Source organism: Pan paniscus, chromosome 4 (assembly GCF_029289425.2).
Source record: "Pan paniscus chromosome 4, NHGRI_mPanPan1-v2.0_pri, whole genome shotgun sequence".
In the NCBI taxonomy this organism is placed as follows: domain Eukaryota; kingdom Metazoa; phylum Chordata; class Mammalia; order Primates; family Hominidae; genus Pan; species Pan paniscus.
This window is the reverse complement of record NC_073253.2, coordinates 14121620-14143634: the sequence shown is the minus strand read 5'-3', so window position 1 is coordinate 14143634 and position 22015 is coordinate 14121620. Positions and strand designations below refer to the sequence as shown.

Genomic DNA, 22015 nt, shown 5'->3' with positions numbered 1-22015 from the left:
ATCTGAAATCAAACCCATTTAGGTACTAATCTTATCGCATATCAAACTAGTCTCCTCATTTTTTTTTTTAAATGTTACAAATATTTATTAATATTTTAAAATTTTGCTGGCGAGAGTGGTAAGATGTACCAAAGAGCATGAAACAAAGCCTTTATTACTTTGCTTTTAATTACTAGGCACAGAACAAGTACTAACTCAGTATTCAAATTAAACATGTGCTATTGAAATGGAAGCTTCTTTTTTTTTTTTTTTTAATTATACTTTAAGTTTTAGGGTACATGTGCACATTGTGCAGGTTAGTTACATATGTATACATGTGCCATGCTGGTGCGCTGCACCCACTAACTCATCATCTAGCCTTAGGTATATCTCCCAATGCTATCCCTCCCCCCTGCCCCCACCCCACCACAGTCCCCAGAGTGTGATATTCCCCTTCATGTGTCCATGTGATCTCATCGTTCAATTCCCACCTATGAGTGAGAATATGCGGTGTTTGGTTTTTCGTTCTTGCGATAGTTTACTGAGAATGATGATTTCCAATTTCACCCATGTCCCTACAAAGGACATGGACTCATCATTTTTTATGGCTGCATAGTATTCCATGGTGTATATGTGCCACAATTTCTTAATCCAGTCTATCATTGTTGGACATTTGGGTTGGTTCCAAGTCTTTGCTATTGTGAATAATGCCGCAATCAACATATGTGTGCATGTGTCTTTATAGCAGCATGATTTATAGTCATTTGGGTATATACCCAGTAATGGGATGGCTGGGTCAAATGGTATTTCTAGTTCTAGATCCCTGAGGAATCGCCACACTGACTTCCACAATGGTTGAACTAGTTTACAGTCCCACCAACAGTGTAAAAGTGTTCCTATTTCTCCACATCCTCTCCAGCACCTGTTGTTTCCTGACTTTTTAATGATTGCCATTCTAACTGGTGTGAGATGATATCTCATAGTGGTTTTGATTTGCATTTCTCTGATGGCCAGTGATGATGAGCATTTTTTCATGTGTTTTTTGGCTGCATAAATGTCTTCTTTTGAGAAGTGTCTGTTCATGTCCTTTGCCCACTTTTTGATGGGGTTGTTTGTTTTTTTCTTGTAAATTTGTTTGAGTTCATTGTAGATTCTGGATATTAGCCCTTTGTCAGATGAGTAGGTTGCGAAAATTTTCTCCCATGTTGTAGGTTGCCTGTTCACTCTGATGGTAGTTTCTTTTGCTGTGCAGAAGCTCTTTAGTTTAATTAGATCCCATTTGTCAATTTTGGCTTTTGTTGCCATTGCTTTTGGTGTTTTGGACATGGAGTCCTTGCCCATGCCTATGTCCTGAATGGTAATGCTTAGGTTTTCTTCTAGGGTTTTTATGGTTTTAGGTCTAACGTTTAAATCTTTAATCCATCTTGAATTGATTTTTGTATAAGGTGTAAGGAAGGGATCCAGTTTCAGCTTTCTACATATGGCTAGCCAGTTTTCCCAGCACCATTTATTAAATAGGGAATCCTTTCCCCATTGCTTGTTTTTCTCAGGTTTGTCAAAGATCAGATAGTTGTAGGTATGCAGCGTTATTTCTGAGGGCTCTGTTCTGTTCCATTGATCTATATCTCTGTTTTGGTACCAGTACCATGCTGTTTTGGTTACTATAGCCTTGTAGTATAGTTTGAAGTCAGGTAGTGTGATGCCTCCAGATTTGTTCTTTTGGCTTAGGATTGACTTGGCGATGCGGGCTCTTTTTTGGTTCCATATGAACTTTAAAGTAGTTTCTTCCAATTCTGTGAAGAAAGTCAGTGGTAGCTTGATGGGGATGGCATTGAATCTGTAAATTACCTTGGGCAGTATGGCCATTTTCACGATATTGATTCTTCCTACCCATGAGCATGGAATGTTCTTCCATTTGTTTGTATCCTCTTTTATTTCCTTGAGCAGTGGTTTGTAGTTCTCCTTGAAGAGGTCCTTCACATCCCTTTTAAGTTGGATTCCTAGGTATTTTATTCTCTTTGAAGCAATTGTGAATGGGAGTTCACTCATGATTTGGCTCTCTGTTTGTCTGTTGTTGGTGTATAAGAATGCTTGTGATTTTTGTACATTGATTTTGTATCCTGAGACTTTGCTGAAGTTGCTTATCAGCTTAAGGAGATTTTGGGCTGAGACGATGGGGTTTTCTAGATAAACAATCATGTCGTCTGCAAACAGGGACAATTTGACTTCCTCTTTTCCTAATTGAATACCCTTTATTTCCTTCTCCTGCCTGATTGCCCTGGCCAGAACTTCCAACACTATGTTGAATAGGAGCGGTGAGAGAGGGCATCCCTGTCTTGTGCCAGTTTTCAAAGGGAATGCTTCCAGTGTTTGCCCATTCAGTATGATATTGGCTGTGGGTTTGTCATAGATAGCTCTTATTATTTTGAAATATGTCCCATCAATACCTAATTTACTGAGAGTTTTTAGCATGAAGGGTTGTTGAATTTTGTCAAAGGCTTTTTCTGCATCTATTGAGATAATCATGTGGTTTTTGTCTTTGGCTCTGTTTATATGCTGGATTACATTTATTGATTTGCGTATGTTGAACCAGCCTTGCATCCCAGGGATGAAGCCCACTTGATCATGGTGGATAAGCTTTTTGATGTGCTGCTGGATTCGGTTTGCCAGTATTTTATTGAGGATTTTTGCATCAATGTTCATCAAGGATATTGGTCTAAAATTCTCTTTTTTGGTTGTGTTTCTGCCCAGCTTTGGTATCAGAATGATGCTGGCCTCATAAAATGAGTTAGGGAGGATTCCCTCTTTTTCTATTGATTGGAATAGTTTCAGAAGGAATGGTACCAGTTCCTCCTTGTACCTCTGGTAGAATTCGGCTGTGAATCCATCTGGTCCTGGACTCTTTTTGGTTTGTAAACTATTGATTATTGCCACAATTTCAGCTCCTGTTATTGGTCTATTCAGAGATTCAACTTCTTCCTGGTTTAGTCTTGGGAGAGTGTATGTGTCGAGGAATGTATCCATTTCTTCTAGATTTTCTAGTTTATTTGCATAGAGGTATTTGTAGTATCCTCTGATGGTAGTTTGTATTTCTGTGGGATCAGTGGTGATATCCCCTTTATCATTTTTTATTGTGTCTATTTGATTCTTCTCTCTTTTTTTCTTTTTTAGTCTTGCTAGCGGTCTATCAATTTTGTTGATCCTTTCAAAAAACCAGCTCCTGGATTCATTGATTTTTTTGAAGGGTTTTTTGTGTCTCTATTTCCTTCAGTTCTGCTCTGATTTTAGTTATTTCTTGCCTTCTGCTAGCTTTTGAATGTATTTGCTCTTGCTTTTCTAGTTCTTTTAATTGTGATGTTAGGGTGTCAATTTAGGATCTTTCCTGCTTTCTCTTGTGGGCATTTAGTGCTATAAATTTCCCTCTACACACTGCTTTGAATGCGTCCCAGAGATTCTGGTATGTTGTGTCTTTGTTCTCGTTGGTTTCAAAGAACATCTTTATTTCTGCCTTCATTTCGTTACGTACCCAGTAGTCATTCAGGAGCAGGTTGTTCAGTTTCCATGTAGTTGAGCAGCTTTGAGTGAGATTCTTAATCCTGAGTTCTAGTTTGATTGCACTATGGTCTGAGAGATAGTTTGTTATAATTTCTGTTCTTTTACATTTGCTGAGGAGAGCTTTACTTCCAACTATGTGGTCAATTTTGGAATAGGTGTGGTGTGGTGCTGAAAAAAATGTATATTCTGTTGATTTGGGGTGGAGAGTTCTGTAGATGTCTATTAGGTCCGCTTGGTGCAGAGCTGAGTTCAATTCCTGGGTATCCTTGTTGACTTTCTGTCTGGTTGATCTGTCTAATGTTGACAGTGGGGTGTTAAAGTCTCCCATTATTAATGTGTGGGAGTCTAAGTCTCTTTGTAGGTCACTCAGGACTTGCTTTATGAATCTGGGTGCTCCTGTATTGGGTGCATATATATTTAGGATGGTTAGCTCCTCTTGTTGAATTGATCCCTTTACCATTATGTAATGGCCTTCTTTGTCTCTTTTGATCTTTGTTGGTTTAAAGTCTGTTTTATCAGAGACTAGGATTGCAACCCCTGCCTTTTTTTGTTTTCCATTTGCTTGGTAGATCTTCCTCCATCCTTTTATTTTGAGCCTATGTGTGTCTCTGCACGCGAGATGGGTTTCCTGAATACAGCACACTGATGGGTCTTGACTCTTTATCCAACTTGCCAGTCTGTGTCTTTTAATTGGAGAATTTAGTCCATTTACATTTAAAGTTAATATTGTTATGTGTGAATTTGATCCTGTCATTATGATGTTAGCTGGTGATTTTGCTCGTTAGTTGATGCAGTTTCTTCCTAGTCTCGATGGTCTTTACATTTTGGCATGATTTTGCAGCGGCTGGTACCGGTTGTTCCTTTCCATGTTTAGCGCTTCCTTCAGGAGCTCTTTTAGGGCAGGCCTGGTTGTGACAAAATCTCTCAGCATTTGCTTGTCTGTAAAGTATTTTATTTCTCCTTCACTTATGAAGCTTAGTTTGGCTGGATATGAAATTCTGGGTTGAAAATTCTCACGCCTGTAATCCCAGCACTTTGGGAGGCCGAGGCGGGCGGATCACGAGGTCAGGAGATCGAGACCATCCTGGCTAACACGGTGAAACCCCGTCTCTACTAAAAATACAAAAAATTAGCCGGGCGTGATGGCGGGCGCCTGTAGTCCCAGCTACTCGGGAGGCTGAGGCAGGAGAATGGCGTGAACCCGGGAGGCGGAGCTTGCAGTGAGCCGAGATCGCGCCACTGCACTCCAGCCTGGGCGACAGAGCGAGACTCCGTCTCAAAAAAAAAAAAAAAAAAAAAAAAAAGAATGTTGAATATTGGCCCCCACTCTCTTCTGGCTTGTAGGGTTTCTGCCGAGAGATCCGCTGTTAGTCTGATGGGCTTCCCTTTGAGGGTAACCCGACCTTTCTCTCTGGCTGCCCTTAACATTTTTTCCTTCATTTCAACTTTGATGAATCTGACAATTATGTGTCTTGGAGTTGCTCTTCTCGAGGAGTATCTTTGTGGCGTTCTCTGTATTTCCTGAATCTGAACGTTGGCCTGCCTTGCTAGATTGGGGAAGTTCTCCTGGATAATATCCTGTAGAGTGTTTTCCAACTTGGTTCCATTCTCCGCATCACTTTCAGGTACACCAATCAGACGTAGATTTGGTCTTTTCACATAGTCCCATATTTCTTGGAGGTTTTGCTCATTTCTTTTTATTCTTTTTTCTCTAAACGTCCCTTCTTGTTTCATTTCATTCATTTCGTCTTCCATTGCTGATACCCTTTCTTCCATTTGATCGCATCAGCTCCTGAGGCTTCTGCATTCTTCACGTAGTTCTCGAGCCTTGGTTTTCAGCTCCATCAGCTCCTTTAAGCACTTCTCTATATTGGTTATTCTAGTTATACATTCTTCTAAATTTTTTTCAAAGTTTTCAACTTCTTTGCCTTTGGTTTGAATGTCCTCCCGTAGCTCAGAGTAATTTGATCGTCTGAAGCCTTCTTCTCTCAGCTCGTCAAAGTCATTCTCCATCCAGCTTTGTTCCGTTGCTGGTGAGGAACTGCGTTCCTTTGGAGGAGGAGAGGCACTCTGCGTTTTAGAGTTTCCAGTTTTTCTGTTCTGTTTTTTCCCCATCTTTGTGGTTTTATCTACTTTTGGTCTTTGATGATGGTGATGTACAGATGGGTTTTCGGTGTGGATGTCCTTTCTGTTTGTTAGTTTTCCTTCTAACAGACAGCACCCTCAGCTGTAGGTCTGTTGGAATACCCTGCCGTGTGAGGTGTCAGTGTGCCCCTCCTGGGGGGTGCCTCCCAGTTAGGCTGCTCGGGGGTCAGGGGTCAGGGACCCACTTGAGGAGGCAGTCTGCCCGTTCTCAGATCTCCAGCTGCGAGCTGGGAGAACCACTGCTCTCTTCAAAGCTGTCAGACAGGGACATTGAAGTCTGCAGAGGTTACTGCTGTCTTTTTGTTTGTCTGTGCCCTGCCCCCAGAGGTGGAGCCTACAGAGGCAGGCAGGCCTCCTTGAGCTGTGGTGGGCTCCACCCAGTTCGAGCTTCCAGGCTGCTTTGTTTACCTAATCAAGCCTGGGCAATGGCGGGCGCCCCTCCCCCAGCCTCGCTGCCGCCTTGCAGTTTGATCTGAGACTGCTGTGCTAGCAATCAGCGAGACTCTGTGGGCGTAGGACCCTCCGAGCCAGGTGTGGGATATAGTCTCGTGGTGCACCGTTTTTTAAGCTGGTCTGAAAAGCGCAGGATTCGGGTGGGAGTGACCCGATTTTCCAGGTGCATCCGTCACCCCTTTCTTTGACTCGGAAAGGGAACTCCCTGACCCCTTGCGCTTCCCAGGTGAGGCAATGCCTCGCCCTGCTTCGGCTCACGCACGGTGCGCGCACCCACTGGCCTGCGCCCACTGTCTGGCACTCCCTAGTGAGATGAACCCGGTACCTCAGATGGAAATGCAGAAATCACCCGTCTTCTGCGTCGCTCACGCTGGGAGCTGTAGACGGGAGCTGTTCCTATTCGGCCATCTTGGCTCCTCCGAAATAGTCTCCTCATTTTAATACTACATCAATTAATGTCTCTTCAAGTTTGCAAAGACTTAATTAAAACTTCTGACTGGTAAGTTGAAAAAAAGTTGTTCACTTTGTCTTGAAGCATGAAATATAAAATAAGGAAATAATTTTTCTATGTTTTATTTAACTGAATTTAGATTTTAATTATAGCTCTGCACTAAAGCTTAGGATGCCCAAAGAATAAATTGTGCTTAGTTTTTTGGTGCAGTTTTTTGGGGGGAGGGTCATAGTTACATAATAGTATAAGATGTGTGACGTTCTCAGGAGAACCCATAAAGACCATTTTGGAAAACATATTTGAGGGGTTCATGAAAAGGATTTTAAAAATCTTTGATATTTAAGTCATTCTTTTTACAACACATGTTTCACCTTTAATGCTTTTAGAACAATTTTTATTCTTTGATTAATGTCATTACCATATTCCCCCTTCTCTCCCCCAGGTTCTTTTTTTTGGGGGTTGGGGGGGGACAGAGTTTCACTCTGTTGCCCAGGCTGGAGTGCAGTGGCACGATCTCGGCTCACTGCAACCTCTGCCTCCCGGGTTCAAGCGATTCTCCTGCCTCAGCCTCCTGAGTAGCTGGGATTACAGGCACGCTCCACCACACCCGGCCAATTTTTGTATTTTTAGTACAGATGGGGTTTCAGCATGTTGGCCAGACTGGTCTCGAACTCCTGACCTCAAGTGATCCACCTGCCCTGGCCTCCCAAAGTGCTGGGATTACAGTCGTGAGCCACCGTGCCTGGCCTCGTTCTGCTAGATTCTAATTTAACAGATGCTTTCGGTGTGAAATTGCATTCACCCCACTGCCCTTGGTTAATTTTGCCAAAGGTTAGTCTGTATTATTATTTTTCCCAAAGAGCAGCTTTGGAGATGTTAATCTTGTCTCTTACTTCTTTGTTTTTAATTTTATTGCATTTTGTTTTAAAACTTTTTTTTCTTCTTTCTTTGGATTTATTCTGTTATTTTTACCTTTCTTCAACTGACAGCTTAGCTCATTAATTTCCATTTCTTTTCTTTTTCTCTTTAAAATAGGTGCATGAAAGTCTATATCTTTTCCACGAAGGGTCACTATTGCTGTTTCTTACAAATTTTAATATGTAGTACATATGTTGTTGTTGAGTTTAAAGTATCACGTAATGTTTGTTATGATTTGTTATTTTACTCATGGATTATTTGAAAGCATTTTTAGCTTTTTTATTGTACTGTATTGGCTCTCATTTTATTTTGGCTTAAATTATTATATTTTGATGTGAGAACATGGAATACTTTATGTCAGTATTTTGGTATTTACTGAGATGTCCTCCGTGGCCTAGTTCGTAGTTAAGATTTGTAGATGTTCCATGTGTACTTGAAAAGAGTAGTGTTTTCTGTCTGGATTTGGGGTCTTTGGATGTCACTATATCACACTTTTAATTGGGTTATTCAAATATTTTACGCCTCATTAACTATTTTTTAAAAATGACTTTTTAAAGAGAAGTTTTAGATTCACAGCAAAATTGAGAGGAAGTACAGAGATTTACTATATTCCCCCTACTCTCCCCCAGAATGCATAGCCTCCCCGTGATAGGGTGGTACATTTGTTACAACTGATGAACCTAAATTGACACATCATTATCATCTAAAGTCCACAGTTTACATCAGGGCTCACTCTTGGTGTTATACATTCTATGGGTTTGGACAAAGATACAAGGATATGCATCGACCATGGTAATATCAGGCAAAGTGTTTTCCTACCGAAAAGTCCCCTGTGCTCCACCTATTCATCCTTCCCTCTCCCGGTAACTACTATCTTTTTACTGTCTATGTAGTTTTGCCTTTTCCATCTAGTCGGAAGCATACAGAATATGCCCTTTTAGACTGGCTTCTTTTAGTTAGTGATATGCGTTTATATTTTCTTCATGCCTTTTCATGGCTTGATAGCTCATTTCTTTTTAGCACTGAATAACATTCCATTATTCAGTTGTGATGTACCAGAATTTATCCAGTCACACATTGAAAGACATCTTGGTTACTTCCAAGTTTTGGCAACTATGAATAAAGCTGCTATAAACATCGGTGTGTAGATTTTTCTGTGGATATAAGTTTTTAACTTCTTTGAGTGAGTACCAAGAAGTATGATTGCTGGATCATATAGTATGAGTGTTTTTAGTTTTATAAGAATCCATCAAACTGTCCTCCAACATGGCCATACCATTTTGCATTCCCACTGGGAATGAATTAGAGTAGAGTTCTTGTTGCTGCACATCCTCACCAGCATTTGGTGTTTCCAGTGTTCTAGATTTTGACCATTCTAATATTTGTAGTGGTATACTGAATGTTTTTTGATCTTCTTTGTCTGAGTTCTTTTTGTGTTGCTATAACATAACTGCAGACTGGCTGATTTATAAAAAAAAGAAATTTATTTCTTACAGTTCTGGAGACTGAGAAGTCCAAGGTTGAGGAGCCCGTATCTGATGAGGGCCTTCTTGCTGCATGGCAGAAGGCTGAAGAGCAAGAGAGCTTGAGAAAGCAAGAGAGGGCTGAGCTCGTTTTTTATAACAACCCACTCCTGCGATAACATTAATCCACCGATGGGAGCAGAGCCCTCAGGGCCTAATAACCTCTTAGTGGTGCCACCTCTTAATATCATCACAATGGCAATTAAATTTCAACAGGAGTTTTGGAGAGGACATTTAAACCATAGCATGCTTGATCCATGGGTTTCTAAAAATCTGTGTATATATTTTGATTCAATTGGTTAAACACAGACTCGAAATTGGCATATCTGCCAAAGAAATTGTTCCCTTTAACGCTAAATTATGACCATATTTATCTTCGCCTTACAATCAATTTTGTGAATTATTTATATTGCTACTTCGACTTTCTTTTGGTTATTATTTACCTGAAATAAACATTTTTTTCTGTTCTTTTACTTCCTACTATTTCTTTCTTTCTTTCATTTTCTTTTCTTTTTTGAAACAGGGTCTTGCTCTGTCACCCAGGCTGGAGTGCAGTGGCGCGATCTTGGCTCACAGCAGCCTCGATCTGCTGGGCTCAAATGATCATCCCACCTCAGCCTCCCGAGTAGTTGAGACTACAGCTGCATGCCACCATGCCCAGCTAATTTTTGTATTTTTTGAAGAGTCAGGGTTTTGCCATGTTGCCCAGGCTGGTTTCAAACTTCTGGGGTCAAGGGATCTGCCAACCTTGGCCTCCCAATGTTCTGGGATTAAAGGTGTGAGCCACTGTACCTGGCCTACTATTTCTTAATTATTATATTTTAAACATATCTCTTTAAAAGAGCAATGGTTGGATTATATACGTATAATACAAACACACACACACATAATCCACATACATAGAATCCATATATATAAAATCAATATATCTATAATTTATATATAATATCCTTATATATAATTCACATGCACATATATAATCCACATATATATAAAATCCATATATCTATAATACATATATCTATAATTTATATATAATATCCATGTACAATCTACATAAAAATATAATCCATATCTCTCTATATAACATATATGTATATATAAAAAACAGCTGAGACTCTCTTTCCTTTAATTGCAAGTTTAAGCCATTTACATTGATTGTTGTTTTTAGTATAGAGTTACTTCTACAATCTATTTTGAATTTTCAGTGAGGTGAACTTTTTTTCTTTGACTTTTTCCTTTTTATATTTTGTTGATTAAATTTTGTTATTCTCTTTATTCCTCTTCTATTTATATTTTTAATATTGTATTTATATTTTTAGTGGTTTTAGCATATATACCTGACTTTAAAGAGTTTAATTGTTTTATCAGCCTACCTCTCATTCATGCTATGGTTGTCTTGAATTTTAGTTTTACCTTTGCTGCTAAACTTTTCAAACTTGTTATTACTAATAGTTATTTAAATTTAGCAACATGTTTACAGTTTGCTTTGCTTATTCTTGCTTCTTGTTAGTAATCGTATCTCTCCCTCTTTTTGGGTTCATGATCGTTCTTAAAGAAGTATATCCTTTAGTTTTATTTTAACAAGAGTCTGTTAATGGTAAACTCTTCCAGTCTTTACACCCAAATGCCTATAAAGTTGCCCTCAATCTTGAATATTATTCTCGTTTTATATGTGATTTTAGTTTGGGTGTTATTTTCCGTCAGCCCTTAGAAGATCTTTATTCACTGATTTTTGTCGGCTATTGTTCTCCACGAGGTATTTGCTATCAAATAGTTATTTCTTTATAGATAAATTTGATTTCTCCCTTTTGTGATTTTAATATTTCTATCTTTTAATATTAATATTACTATTATTTTTCTTTTAATATTGTTTTTCTCTTTACCTTTGGCATCTTTCTGTGAGTTTTAGGTGTGATTAAAACATATTTCTCTTGTTCAGAATTTGATGTGCTTCTTCCATTTGAGGACTAAGTCTTTTTTTAATTGTGGAAAATTCTCAGCCTTTCCCATTTTAAATATCTTAGGTTCTTCTTCCAAGATTTCCAATAGACATATGTTACACCTTATTTTTCTATCTTCCATGTTTGTTAACATCTTTTTTTGTATTTTTCCATTTCTTTATTTCTCTGCTATACTTTGGGTGATTTTATTTGAAAACTGTCTTGTAGTTCATCAGTTTTCTTTTCAGGTGTTTATAATTTGCATCTATTGCATTTTGAATTGTAATTATGTTCCCCTTTATACGTCTAAATTTTATTTTTAAAAATCTGAGTGTTCTTATTTTATTCTGTTCTGTTCTTTTTATGATTTCTGTTTCTTCTTTACTCTTTAATCACTTTAAATATACTTATTTCATAGTCTCCTTTAGACTGCTCTATCATTTTTAGTACTTGGTTACTAATTCTGTTTGTGCATTCTGCTCCTTCTCTCTCAAAGATGATTTTCTCATGGGGTTTTCAAAAACTTTTTGAGCTTCTTTAGAAGTTATGTATTTATTTTTTTTCCTGTAGGAATCTTTTGGCCCTGGGCTTTGAAAGTGTTTCTGTAGAGTGGCTTTTCTTGAATTCTGCTGTGGTCCTAGTGGTTTTACTCTCCCAGACTAGCTTTTATGTTAATGTCTTAGGTTATATCCCTTTCTTCATGTGTAGTTTAAACCTGGACCCCTTATCTAGGTGTGGCACCGATGTGGGATTTCAGTTCCTCTAGGGCAGGGGTCAGCAAACTATGTCCAAGAGCCAAACAGTGCCCTGCCCATTTGTTTGTGTACTGTCTATGGGTGCTTTGGCATTGCAGTGGTAGAAGTGAGTAGTTGTGATGAGAAAGCATGGGAACCCTATTGTAGGGTGACTTATTTTCCTATTCAAGGGTTTGGGCAGATGTCAAGCCTCTTTGCAGCTTTCCCAACTTGTGAATCAATTCCCTTTGCATGTACTGGGCAGCACTTCAAGGATCCCTGCTTTCCACAGGCTCTGTTGAGAATGTTAGGACCCCATAGCCCTTCTCTCCATATTGCGATAAGGCCCCAGTGCCACCCCCCAGGCTCTGTGTCTGGCCCAGTACCCGTGGAACCTGACGTGGCACCAACTCCCATGGCTGATCTGGCTTTCAAGTCTCTCTTTGTTTCTGGCTTCTGGTCATTTATTTTTCTTTTAAGCTCATTCAATTTTCGGTTACATTTTGTTCCATGTTATATGTGTTTGCACAGAATGGAAAGCTCTTTTATCTTGTTGCTAAACAGTAAATTCCCAATTTTATTGTTCATCATCAGATTTTATTCCGTTTTAGAACGAGTTGCGGAAGTTCATGGATGTTACATTTGAAAAGATTCAAAACACAAATCAAGCTCTAAGAATGTTGAAGAAATTTGAAAGGTAAAATTTTCAAGAAATTGTCTATTTTCTAAAATTGGGATAGTTTAGCTTTTATTGTTGTTATTCCTATTATTATTATTTCATATTCTGATGGAAAGGAAAACCTCTCTTGGCAATTTGGGTCACAAGGTCATAGTTTTTAAGTTTTTCAGAGGATTAATCCTTTTAAGGATTCAGGATTTATTTTATTTCTACAAATAGAGAATACTCTTAGCTTTGAAGTACCTTGTGACTGCCTATAATAATATTTCCTAATGTATAGATAATTTGAAAAATGTCTTCCCAAGTTAATAGTTTTGCCTACATTTTATGGATGAGTTTTATTTTTATTCTTTTAATATTCCACGTAAATATCTCATTCTTTTCCATTAGCATTTTAACAAATAAATATTAATAAATGAGATTACTAGATATTTTTATTGTGTATTTTATTTATTTTATTCCATTAATTCAAGCTTTTAACTTTTTAAAAAAATCAGATTGAATATACCTAATCTTGGTATTGATGACAAATATCAACTTATCCTTGAGAACTATGGGGCTGACATTGATATGATTTCAAAGCTGTATACAAAGCAGAAATACGATCCTCCTCTGGCTCGAAACCAGCCTCCCATCGCTGGAAAGATTTTGTGGGCCCGCCAGCTCTTCCATAGGATTCAGCAGCCCATGCAGCTTTTCCAGCAGCACCCAGCTGTGCTAAGCACGGCAGAAGCCAAACCTATAATTCGCAGTTACAACAGGATGGCCAAGGTCCTCCTGGAGTTTGAGGTCCTCTTCCACAGGGCGTGGCTTCGGCAAGTGAGTCCCTAAATTTATACTCTTCCCATTGTTGGAATCATGGGAACCCCTCTTCTAGCATTTGACAGTGTTATTTCTTTAGAAAGCTGGATTTGTAGGTGTTTTGTAAGGCAGATGGGTTGAATCTAAGCATTCAGAGTGTAATATGTCCACAAAGAAAAATAATTATTAGATTTGAAAAGAAACCACAAGCCAGGTAACAGAACCCCATTTTTATTTAATTTACGAACTCCAAAGTGAGAAGATCTTGTTTATTGGTTCCTATGCCCAATCTATTAGGATATCTTCCTTTTTAAAATTCAGTCAGATCCTAAATGTGTCAGTAAACACTAGCACATCTGTTAAACAAAGTTTCAAATTTTCTTTTGTTGTACAACTGGTTAATCATAGCATATCCTACCAATACATGTATTTCTTTGTAGGCTGTCAGGATGCGATGTCTCCATAGCTGTGTTCATTGTTTTTCTAGATAAGTAAAAACTGAGTTTAGGAGGTCTTACGAAACTTTTATTAGGAAGAATAATAGAGTAGGCATGAAGGTATCAGGTAGCTAAATGGCTTTTGAGACGCCACCACTGTTGCAGTGTCCACTTATTTATCAGTGTCAGAGTCATTGAAAGGTTTTATTGAATTGACTGCCCAACATCAACACCAAGAACTTGAAGGCTATTGTATGAGACTGGATTTAGGAGAAGAGTGAGTGATCTTATTGCCCTTAATTTAGGAAGCTCAAATCCATGGAAGAACATTTAATGATCCTTATTCCTAGAGAGAGCTGAGCTAGATACTCTGCATGAATTGAACTTTCTAATAGTAATGCTGTTGGTTTCTTCCCACAGATTGAAGAAATTCATGTAGGTCTTGAGGCTTCATTATTGGTGAAGGCTCCAGGCGCAGGGGAATTGTTTGTAAACTTTGACCCTCAGATATTAATCTTATTTAGAGAAACAGAGTGCATGGCCCAGATGGGTCTGGAAGTCTCTCCATTGGCAACTTCCCTCTTCCAGAAACGAGATAGATACAAAAGGAACTTCAGTAACATGAAGGTATACTACTTTTATTTTTTCCCCCCATTCTTGGCTAGCTCTGGAATGTCTTATAAAAAAATATGGTGATGTGTCATATTCAAGGAGCAGAAAGTGGCCAGGATGAATGGAGTGACTGAGGGGACAGTGCCATGGGGTGCAGCTGCAGAGTTGGCTGGGGCCAGGCCGTTACAGGTCTTGCAGGCCAAGATGAGAAGCTTGGGTTTTATTTTGAGTGTACCAGGAAACCATTGGAGGATTTCGAGCCACTGAAAAAGGCACGATCTCTTTTTATAATAAAAGTTATTCTTTTTTTTTTTTTTTTTTTTTTTTGAGACGGAGTCTCGCTCTGTCGCCCAGGCTGGAGTGCAGTGGCGCGATCTCGGCTCACTGCAAGCTCCGCCTCCCGGGTTCACGCCATTCTCCTGCCTCAGCCTCCCGAGTAGCTGGGACTACAGGCGCCCACCAACACGCCCGGCTAATTGTTTGTATTTTTAGTAGAGACGGGGTTTCACCGTGTTAGCCAGGATGGTCTCGATCTCCTGACCTCGTGATCCGCCCGCCTCGGCCTCCCAAAGTGCTGGGATTACAGGCGTGAGCCACCGCGCCCGGCCTAAAAGTTATTCTTACTGCTGGGTGGAAAATGGATGTTAAGGGGGACAAGGGGTATCAGCGGGAAGCCCGTTTGTGAAGTGTTGCACTGGCCCAGGATGAAGATGAGAGCTTGAACTAGGATGGCAGCAGACTTGTTTGGAGAACTTAGAGTTATGACAACAGTCAGGTTATGAGAGAACTCGAGAATAATACCTGTGCTTTTGGTGTGAGCAATTCCATGAATTAAAGCAGGGGTGCCATAGAGTGCTGTGTAGGTTGCATTCTTCATAACTTGCACAATACTATGCAGGGGCCCTGACTGTAAGTTCAAGTTATGGAGATGGCCAAAACTGAAACTAGTGTATTTGGAGCAGCAGGAGGGAATCAGTAGTTCCCATTTAAGTACAAGATAGTTTTTAGACAGCCAAGTGTCAGTGTTGTCCATGCAGTTGGATACGTAAGTCTGGAGTTCAGTGGAGAAGCCAAAGTGGGAGGCATACTTCTGAGAGTTATCAGAATATCATTGTTATTTAATGTCATTGTCCTGGATGAGATCTCTTAGGGGAGAGAATACAGACAGAGAAGAATGGAGGGCCACTGGGCCAAGCACTGGGTTGTTCCAGTATTAACAGATCTGAAAGAAGAAGACAGATGTGCAAATAAAACAGAGGATTGACCTTTGAGCTGGGAAGAAACCAAGTGTCAAGGAGACCAAGGATGGCCGGGCACGGTGGCTCATGCCTGTAATCCCAGCACTTTGGGAGGCTGGGACTGGCAGATCACCTGAGGTCAGGAGTTTGAGACCAGCCTGGCCAATGTGGTGAAACCCCGTCTCTATTAAAAATACAAAAATTAGCTGAACATGTTGGCATGTGCCTGTAATCTCAGCAACTTGGGAGGCCGAGGCAGGAGAATCTCTTGAACCTAGAGGTGGAGGTTGCAGTGAGCTGAGATTGCACCACTGCACTCCAGCCTGGGTGACAGAGTGAGATCCATCTCAAAAAACAAACAAACAAAAAACAACAAAAAAAGGAAGCCAAGGGTATGAAAAGGCTACTGAGAGAGGGACTGGTCACCAGTGACAAATGCTGCTACCCAGGGGATGAAAAAGGTGAGATCAGAGATGCGGCCATGGAATCTGACAACATGGAAACCATTGTTAAAATTTCATAGTGGTTAACATCACGTGACAATACTAAGCCCATGCACTTGCACTGTACTTTACATTTAAAGCCATTTTCATGCTCATTATTTCATTTGATCTTTTCTACCACCACGTTAGGTAAGTAGGACAGAATACTATTATTTTATTTCATAGATGACAAAACTGTGGCTTAGAGAAGTTAAAAGATTTAGCAAAGGTCTCATAGCTACAAAGTGGCAGAAGTAAGACCGGAACCCAGACTTGTAGTCCATCGTCTTCCCACCACTTCCTGTCATATTAAAAAGTTGTATTGGCAATGGACAGACATTCCTCAAATGTAGACTCATAAAATACCAGTCAGCATGTTGAGATTCCCTTTTAGACTCTTTCACATTAGGAAACTCACTTAGTCAATTTACATATTCATAAAGAAAATCATATTTTTACTAAGAAACTATAATTATAAGATTATGGAATTACTGATAATTTAATTGTATTTGCAGAGTTGTTGTTTCAGTTGTCTGTTTCAGGCAACAAACACTTGTAAGCACGTTGTAGGGTTTACAATAACCGTATCATTATATCATGACTTTATGGGTAAAGAACTTGAGTGGGGCTTGGATAGGTGATTCTTCTGTTCCATGTATTGTTGACAAAGGTTGTTTATTGGTATTCAGCTGGCAGATGTTCAATCTGTAAGGTCCAAGAAGGGTTCTTCTAGTTTCTGTTTCTTTCCTGAGGAAAGCTGGAAGGTACACTCCAGTGGGACTGTGAACAGGCACATCTATACATGGCCTTCCAGTATGGAGGCCTCTGGCTAGTAGAATGTCTTATATGGCAGCTCAGGGTTTCAAGAACAAGCACTACAGTGAACAATAAAGAAGCCACATGGTCTTTATAATAGCCTCAGGTGTCTCACAGCATCATCTCTGTTGTACTCTGTTGGACTGTAAACCTACCCAGATTCAAAAAAAGGGGATGTGGTCCCCCCTCCCCCATGAAGGGAAGAGGATCAAAGAATGTTTTAAATGACAATTCAAGGGAGTAAATTATCATCTCGTTAACACTTATTATCTTGGAGGTTGAGAGTTAAAAGTTTCTGCTCAACCTGAGTAGCTGGTCAAAGCAGATCTATTGGCAGGTTTAGGTGACCATCTGAAGTGTTGGAGAATTATTGTGCTGAATATTTGACAGAGCTTTCAGGCTTTTGCAGATATGCCAAAGTAGCTGAGAATTTGTTTCTTTATCTGTTCCTTGGAAGACAGTTTAACTAGAAAGAGAAGACCAAGTACAGGCTAATAGTTACAAATATAGGTTCTGAAGCCAATTTAATCTGGATTCAAATCATTATCTTTGGGTAAATGACTTCACCTTCTAAGCCTGGGTTTCTCTTTTGTCAAAGCAGTTGAGTAATCCCTTCTGGGATTAAAGGTGGGAAGTAGAATGCCTGCTAGAAGCAGATTCTAAGAACTGCTTCCAGATAGAATAACTGGTGGACATTGAAAAAAAACAAGCAGTGGATACAAGTTTCAGGAAATATATAAGTAGCTGCTAATAGAACCAGAAAATTTAGACTTTTCTAAAGTGGCTTTTATGGACATTGAAAGAATCTTATAGAAATTGTGGAAAAACATTATATGAGGAAAGGATTATGAGGTCCATTTGGGAAATACTGTGTTTAACAAAATTTTCAAAGCCTTGCAAGGCTTCTTACTTCCTTAAGCAGGTTTCTAAGAATCATTAATATTAGCTGTGACCACCCAAGAGGGGAGATATTGTATGCAGCATTTTCAAAATTTATCTATCAAAGGGACATTTTTTCTTATAGAATCTCTTTGACCTAGTACTCTAGGCAAAACAGTTTGGAAAACATTCATCTATTATCAAGGTAAAACCAACATGCACATATATGATCTTAATACCAACTGTATTTATGGGGCACATTAAAGTTAGTTTCTTATAATTAATGATTATTAATATTGACATGGTTACATATGAACAAAATATTGACAGTTTGACATTATGTAAATAATACTGACACAGTTTGACATTATGTACCTTTCAGTGAAAGATGAGAATGCCCATTTCAGATGAAAAATCCTTGTGATAACAACTAATTAGATAGATATTGATTTATTATCTCCTATGTGCCAGGCACTGGTTCAGGCTCACTGGACAAAGCAGACAAAATTCTTGTCCTTGTAGAACTTATAGTCTAATTGGGTAAAACAGAAAATGAACACTGTAAGTAGGCAAATTAATATAGTCTATTGTAATAAAGTGATAGTTATTATGGACAAAAAAGGGGGATAAAATGTGTGAGTGGTTTTGGTGGTGGTTTATAATCTTAAACAGGTAGTCAGGACAGGTATAATTGAGAAAGTATCATTTGAGTACTTATTTGAAGGAGGTGCAAAGGCCCTGAGGCTCAGGACCAGAAAGGAAGACAGTCAGGCAAGTGCAGGTAAGAGAGGGAAAGAGTGGTTGGAGATGAGATCAGAGAAGTAATGGGACAAAATCAGGTAGATCTTTATAGAACAAGCATCTATCCAAGTCCTTTGTATAAAGGTTTGTAGCCCTGAATTAAATGGGAGGCTATGTAACCATGTGAGCAGAGGAGTAACATGATCTGAATTCTCATTTTGAAGGGATCATTTTTGCTGCTAAACTGTACCTAGACTTATTGGGAGGGTGAGTGGAAGCAGGATCTGACTTGCTTTCCACATTTACAGTTACTGCCATCATTGGCTCCTACCTAAATTATTGGGATGATCTACCATTGTCTCCCTGCTTCCATTCACCCTCCCAATAAGTCTAGGTACAGTTTAGACAGCAAACAAGATATCCTAATGGATTACCTGTGTGTGTGTGAGTGAAAGAGGAATCAAGGATGACTCTGGGTTTTGACCTGTGGACTGGAAGGATAAAGTCACTCTCAGCTGAGTTGGAGGATGCACTGGGAAGAGGTTTTGGGAAAAGAACAGACTTTCAGTTTGGGACTTATTAAGTTTGAAATGTCTGCTATATATTGATGTGGAAACTTTGGGAGGCTGCTGCCATTTGTGAATCTAGACTTTCAGGAGTGAGATCTGGGCTGGAGATGTAAACGTGTTTGTGTCTGGCATCTGGATGAAATTCAAAGCCGTGACACTAGTTGAGATCAATACTGGTTCCCGGTGTGCTTTGGGTCTTGGCAACAAGATTTGGCCTATAATCCTAGCAAAGGGCTGAGGTAGACCTCTGGCGACCCACATGTTTTGGGTGATGGGTGTAGTCTGCAAGAGGTCCCCAGAGGAGCAGCACGCATGTCGTATCAGTGTACAAAGGGGAACAAACAAGCCTGGTGATGAGCAGGTGAAGGTGCCATTCCCGTGTTTCTGCATGGTTTAGAAAAATTACTTGGCCTTAGATTTTCTCCCTTTTTAGGCTGTGTAGGAGGTGAGACACTGTTAGTCTTAAATTCTTGTTCATCTTCAGTTGTATTTTTTTGGATTAGGAATTTGTATTTATGGAGAGAGTCCTTGTCTTCTTTTCTTTTTATTGTTTTGGCTACTCTACCTGCCATTCTATTAGAGCCCTACAGTTTAACCCTAAATAAAAGTAGTCATTTTGTATGAGACATGAGATATTAACAGACATTAGAAGTGAGATATTAATTGATTACTTAACCCCAATTTCATTGCAGATGATGCTAGCTGAATATCAGAGAGTGAAGTCAAAAATACCTGCTGCCATTGAGCAATTGATTGTCCCTCACTTGGCCAAAGTGGATGAAGCTCTCCAACCTGGCTTGGCTGCACTGACCTGGACATCACTGAATATTGAGGCTTATTTAGAAAACACTTTTGCAAAGATAAGTAAGTCTGCCTGAATAATTAGTATTTCTGAATTCTAAAGGCTGAGTTCCTAACATCTGTTGAATAATTTCTTATCAATATGGAGATATAAATAATGAAATGGGGAGTGTTATTCTTAAGCTGTTTCATAAGGAAGTGTTCCAAAACATGCGAATTCAGTAATTTCCTGGAAACTATAAATATTCACTATTTAATTTTATCCCCAGAGATTAACCACATATTTTCATTGATTTGTATTTTTGGACATTAGGATTTAAAGTATCTTTAGAGTTATTCAGCTTTTTATATAAATAGTTTAGTGTATTTTGAGAGCTTGATTTGAAAGATGTGGAGATTTGGATAGAGTACAGTGCTGAACAACAGGATAAATGGGAAAAATTTAAACAAACACAATTTTCCTTAAAAAGAGATATAATAGTCTAAAATATATGTAAGGTAGTATATTCCATAAAATGCGCTTTTCTGGAATGCGTACGGGTATGTTGCAAAGAAGGGCTCAAATATGTCTGGGAAATCAAGAGGAGCAGTTGGACAGGTTTCTTTGCTGGACGACTTTTCAGAGCCTGTAACATGCCGGCATCCAGTAGGTCTCCAAAAATGGCCTTTTGCTTGTGGCATTTCCCAGAATTCCTTGGCTGCCTTCCAGGAGGACACATTAACACCTTACAGATCCTCTGTGGCAGACAGTGTAGCACAGTTTGGAACATGGTAATGGTTTTTTTTTTTTTTTTTTTTTCTCAGAAAGACTTAGACATTGCTATTGTCCTCTCCTAGCCAGTGTCTTACACCCTCTCCTCTGCATGGCCCAGTCCTCCCCACTCTTATAGCCCAGAGTAAGCCTTGCCCCTAGAAGGCTACTCTGATTACTCTACCTCCTGTGACGGCTTCCTCCTGTGACCTGTTGGATTTATATTTGGGACCAGAGACTTGATATTTTGGTTGTCTTCTAATGGTTTAGTACAGTTTCATCTTTCTCCTCAAACAGACTACAAAGGACCTGAATATCAGGCTGTTTAATTTTTTTTCTTTTTTTATTGTAAATTGATAATTTATAATTGTATAGATTTATGGATTCTGTGAAGAAGGAGTTGCGTGGGGAAAAATTGATGGGATACAAAATGGTGTTACGATTTAGGAATACAATGTGAAATAATTAAATCCAGGCTGTTTACATTTATACTTCTTTCGTGTTATTCTCAGCTGGGTGTGTAGGAGACATCCATATACTTGCAGATTCATAATAGCAATAATTTTATATACTTAGTCTCTCTTCATTTCTTTATCACTGTAACCCTGTTCCTACCCCTCAAGCCCATTACCTTATTTCTGGATACCCCTTCCTGGGCTTCCCTTTTAGATAGCTCTCGTGATGCCTCCTTTTATTCTCTCTCTCTCTCCCCCAACTCCGCCCCTCAGGTCTCTCTCTTGTTCTGGAATTTATGGCTGTTAACATAGTACCTAGTCCATTTATAATGTAAATTGTCAAGAGCTTGTCTTATCAGTAGATTTTCACCGTACTTTCCAAAAAACTTAGGGTTCAGAAGGTCCAGGTATTTAAATAGCCAGGTACTTTATATTTAAGAATATTTGAGAAGTACTGGGTTGGAGGGGAGTAGAGTGAGAAATTATGATTCAGCCCATACCTCACCTTTGTTATGCGTTATAGATTGGGAGCTGGACTCAAAGACAAATGATAATGGAGTTTTTGAATATGAATGAATATCAAGCCAGAGATGCTAAATGGCTTTTAATGTTACATAGATGTAAGAAATAATAATGAGTTTAGAACCCGATTTCCTTGCTCTAAATTAATATTTCTTCCAAAATACGCCTCCCCAGGAAATAAAACAAGAGGAAACTGGCTAAAATTTCCTAAGGAGGCACTTATGAAATGTATAAAAACATGATAATGAGTTATCATAATCAAATTAGAACAGGCGACCAAGATAGACTTTAGTAATATCCTTCCTTTAGAACACTAGTATTAAAGTATTAACAATTTGGATGTTTTATTAGATTGTTAGCTGGAGACAAGGAACTAGTTTCTAGAGAAACTTCTTGTTCTTGTTTTCTATTATGTTTTTCTTTTTGTAATTTAAGGAACTGAAATAGAACAAAGATGAAGTTTCTTTGAGAGAAAACTATGTAAAATCTCAAGTGCAGTTGGATTTTAATTGGATTAGTAAGCCAATCCTA

The 22015-nt window shown here is 39.0% G+C and overlaps 1 protein-coding gene across 1 annotated transcript in view; it reads left to right on the top strand.

Moving 5' to 3' along the window:
- Nucleotides 1–22015, top strand: part of DNAH5 (dynein axonemal heavy chain 5) — a 332345-nt gene that overhangs the window by 102893 nt on the left and 207437 nt on the right. Inside the window, exons 13-16 of the mRNA XM_008975442.5 lie at nucleotides 12313–12398; nucleotides 12878–13199; nucleotides 14039–14245; nucleotides 19648–19819. Of these exons, the coding sequence (XP_008973690.3) occupies nucleotides 12313–12398; nucleotides 12878–13199; nucleotides 14039–14245; nucleotides 19648–19819 (787 nt within the window). The remainder of the gene's footprint in view (nucleotides 1–12312; nucleotides 12399–12877; nucleotides 13200–14038; nucleotides 14246–19647; nucleotides 19820–22015) is intronic.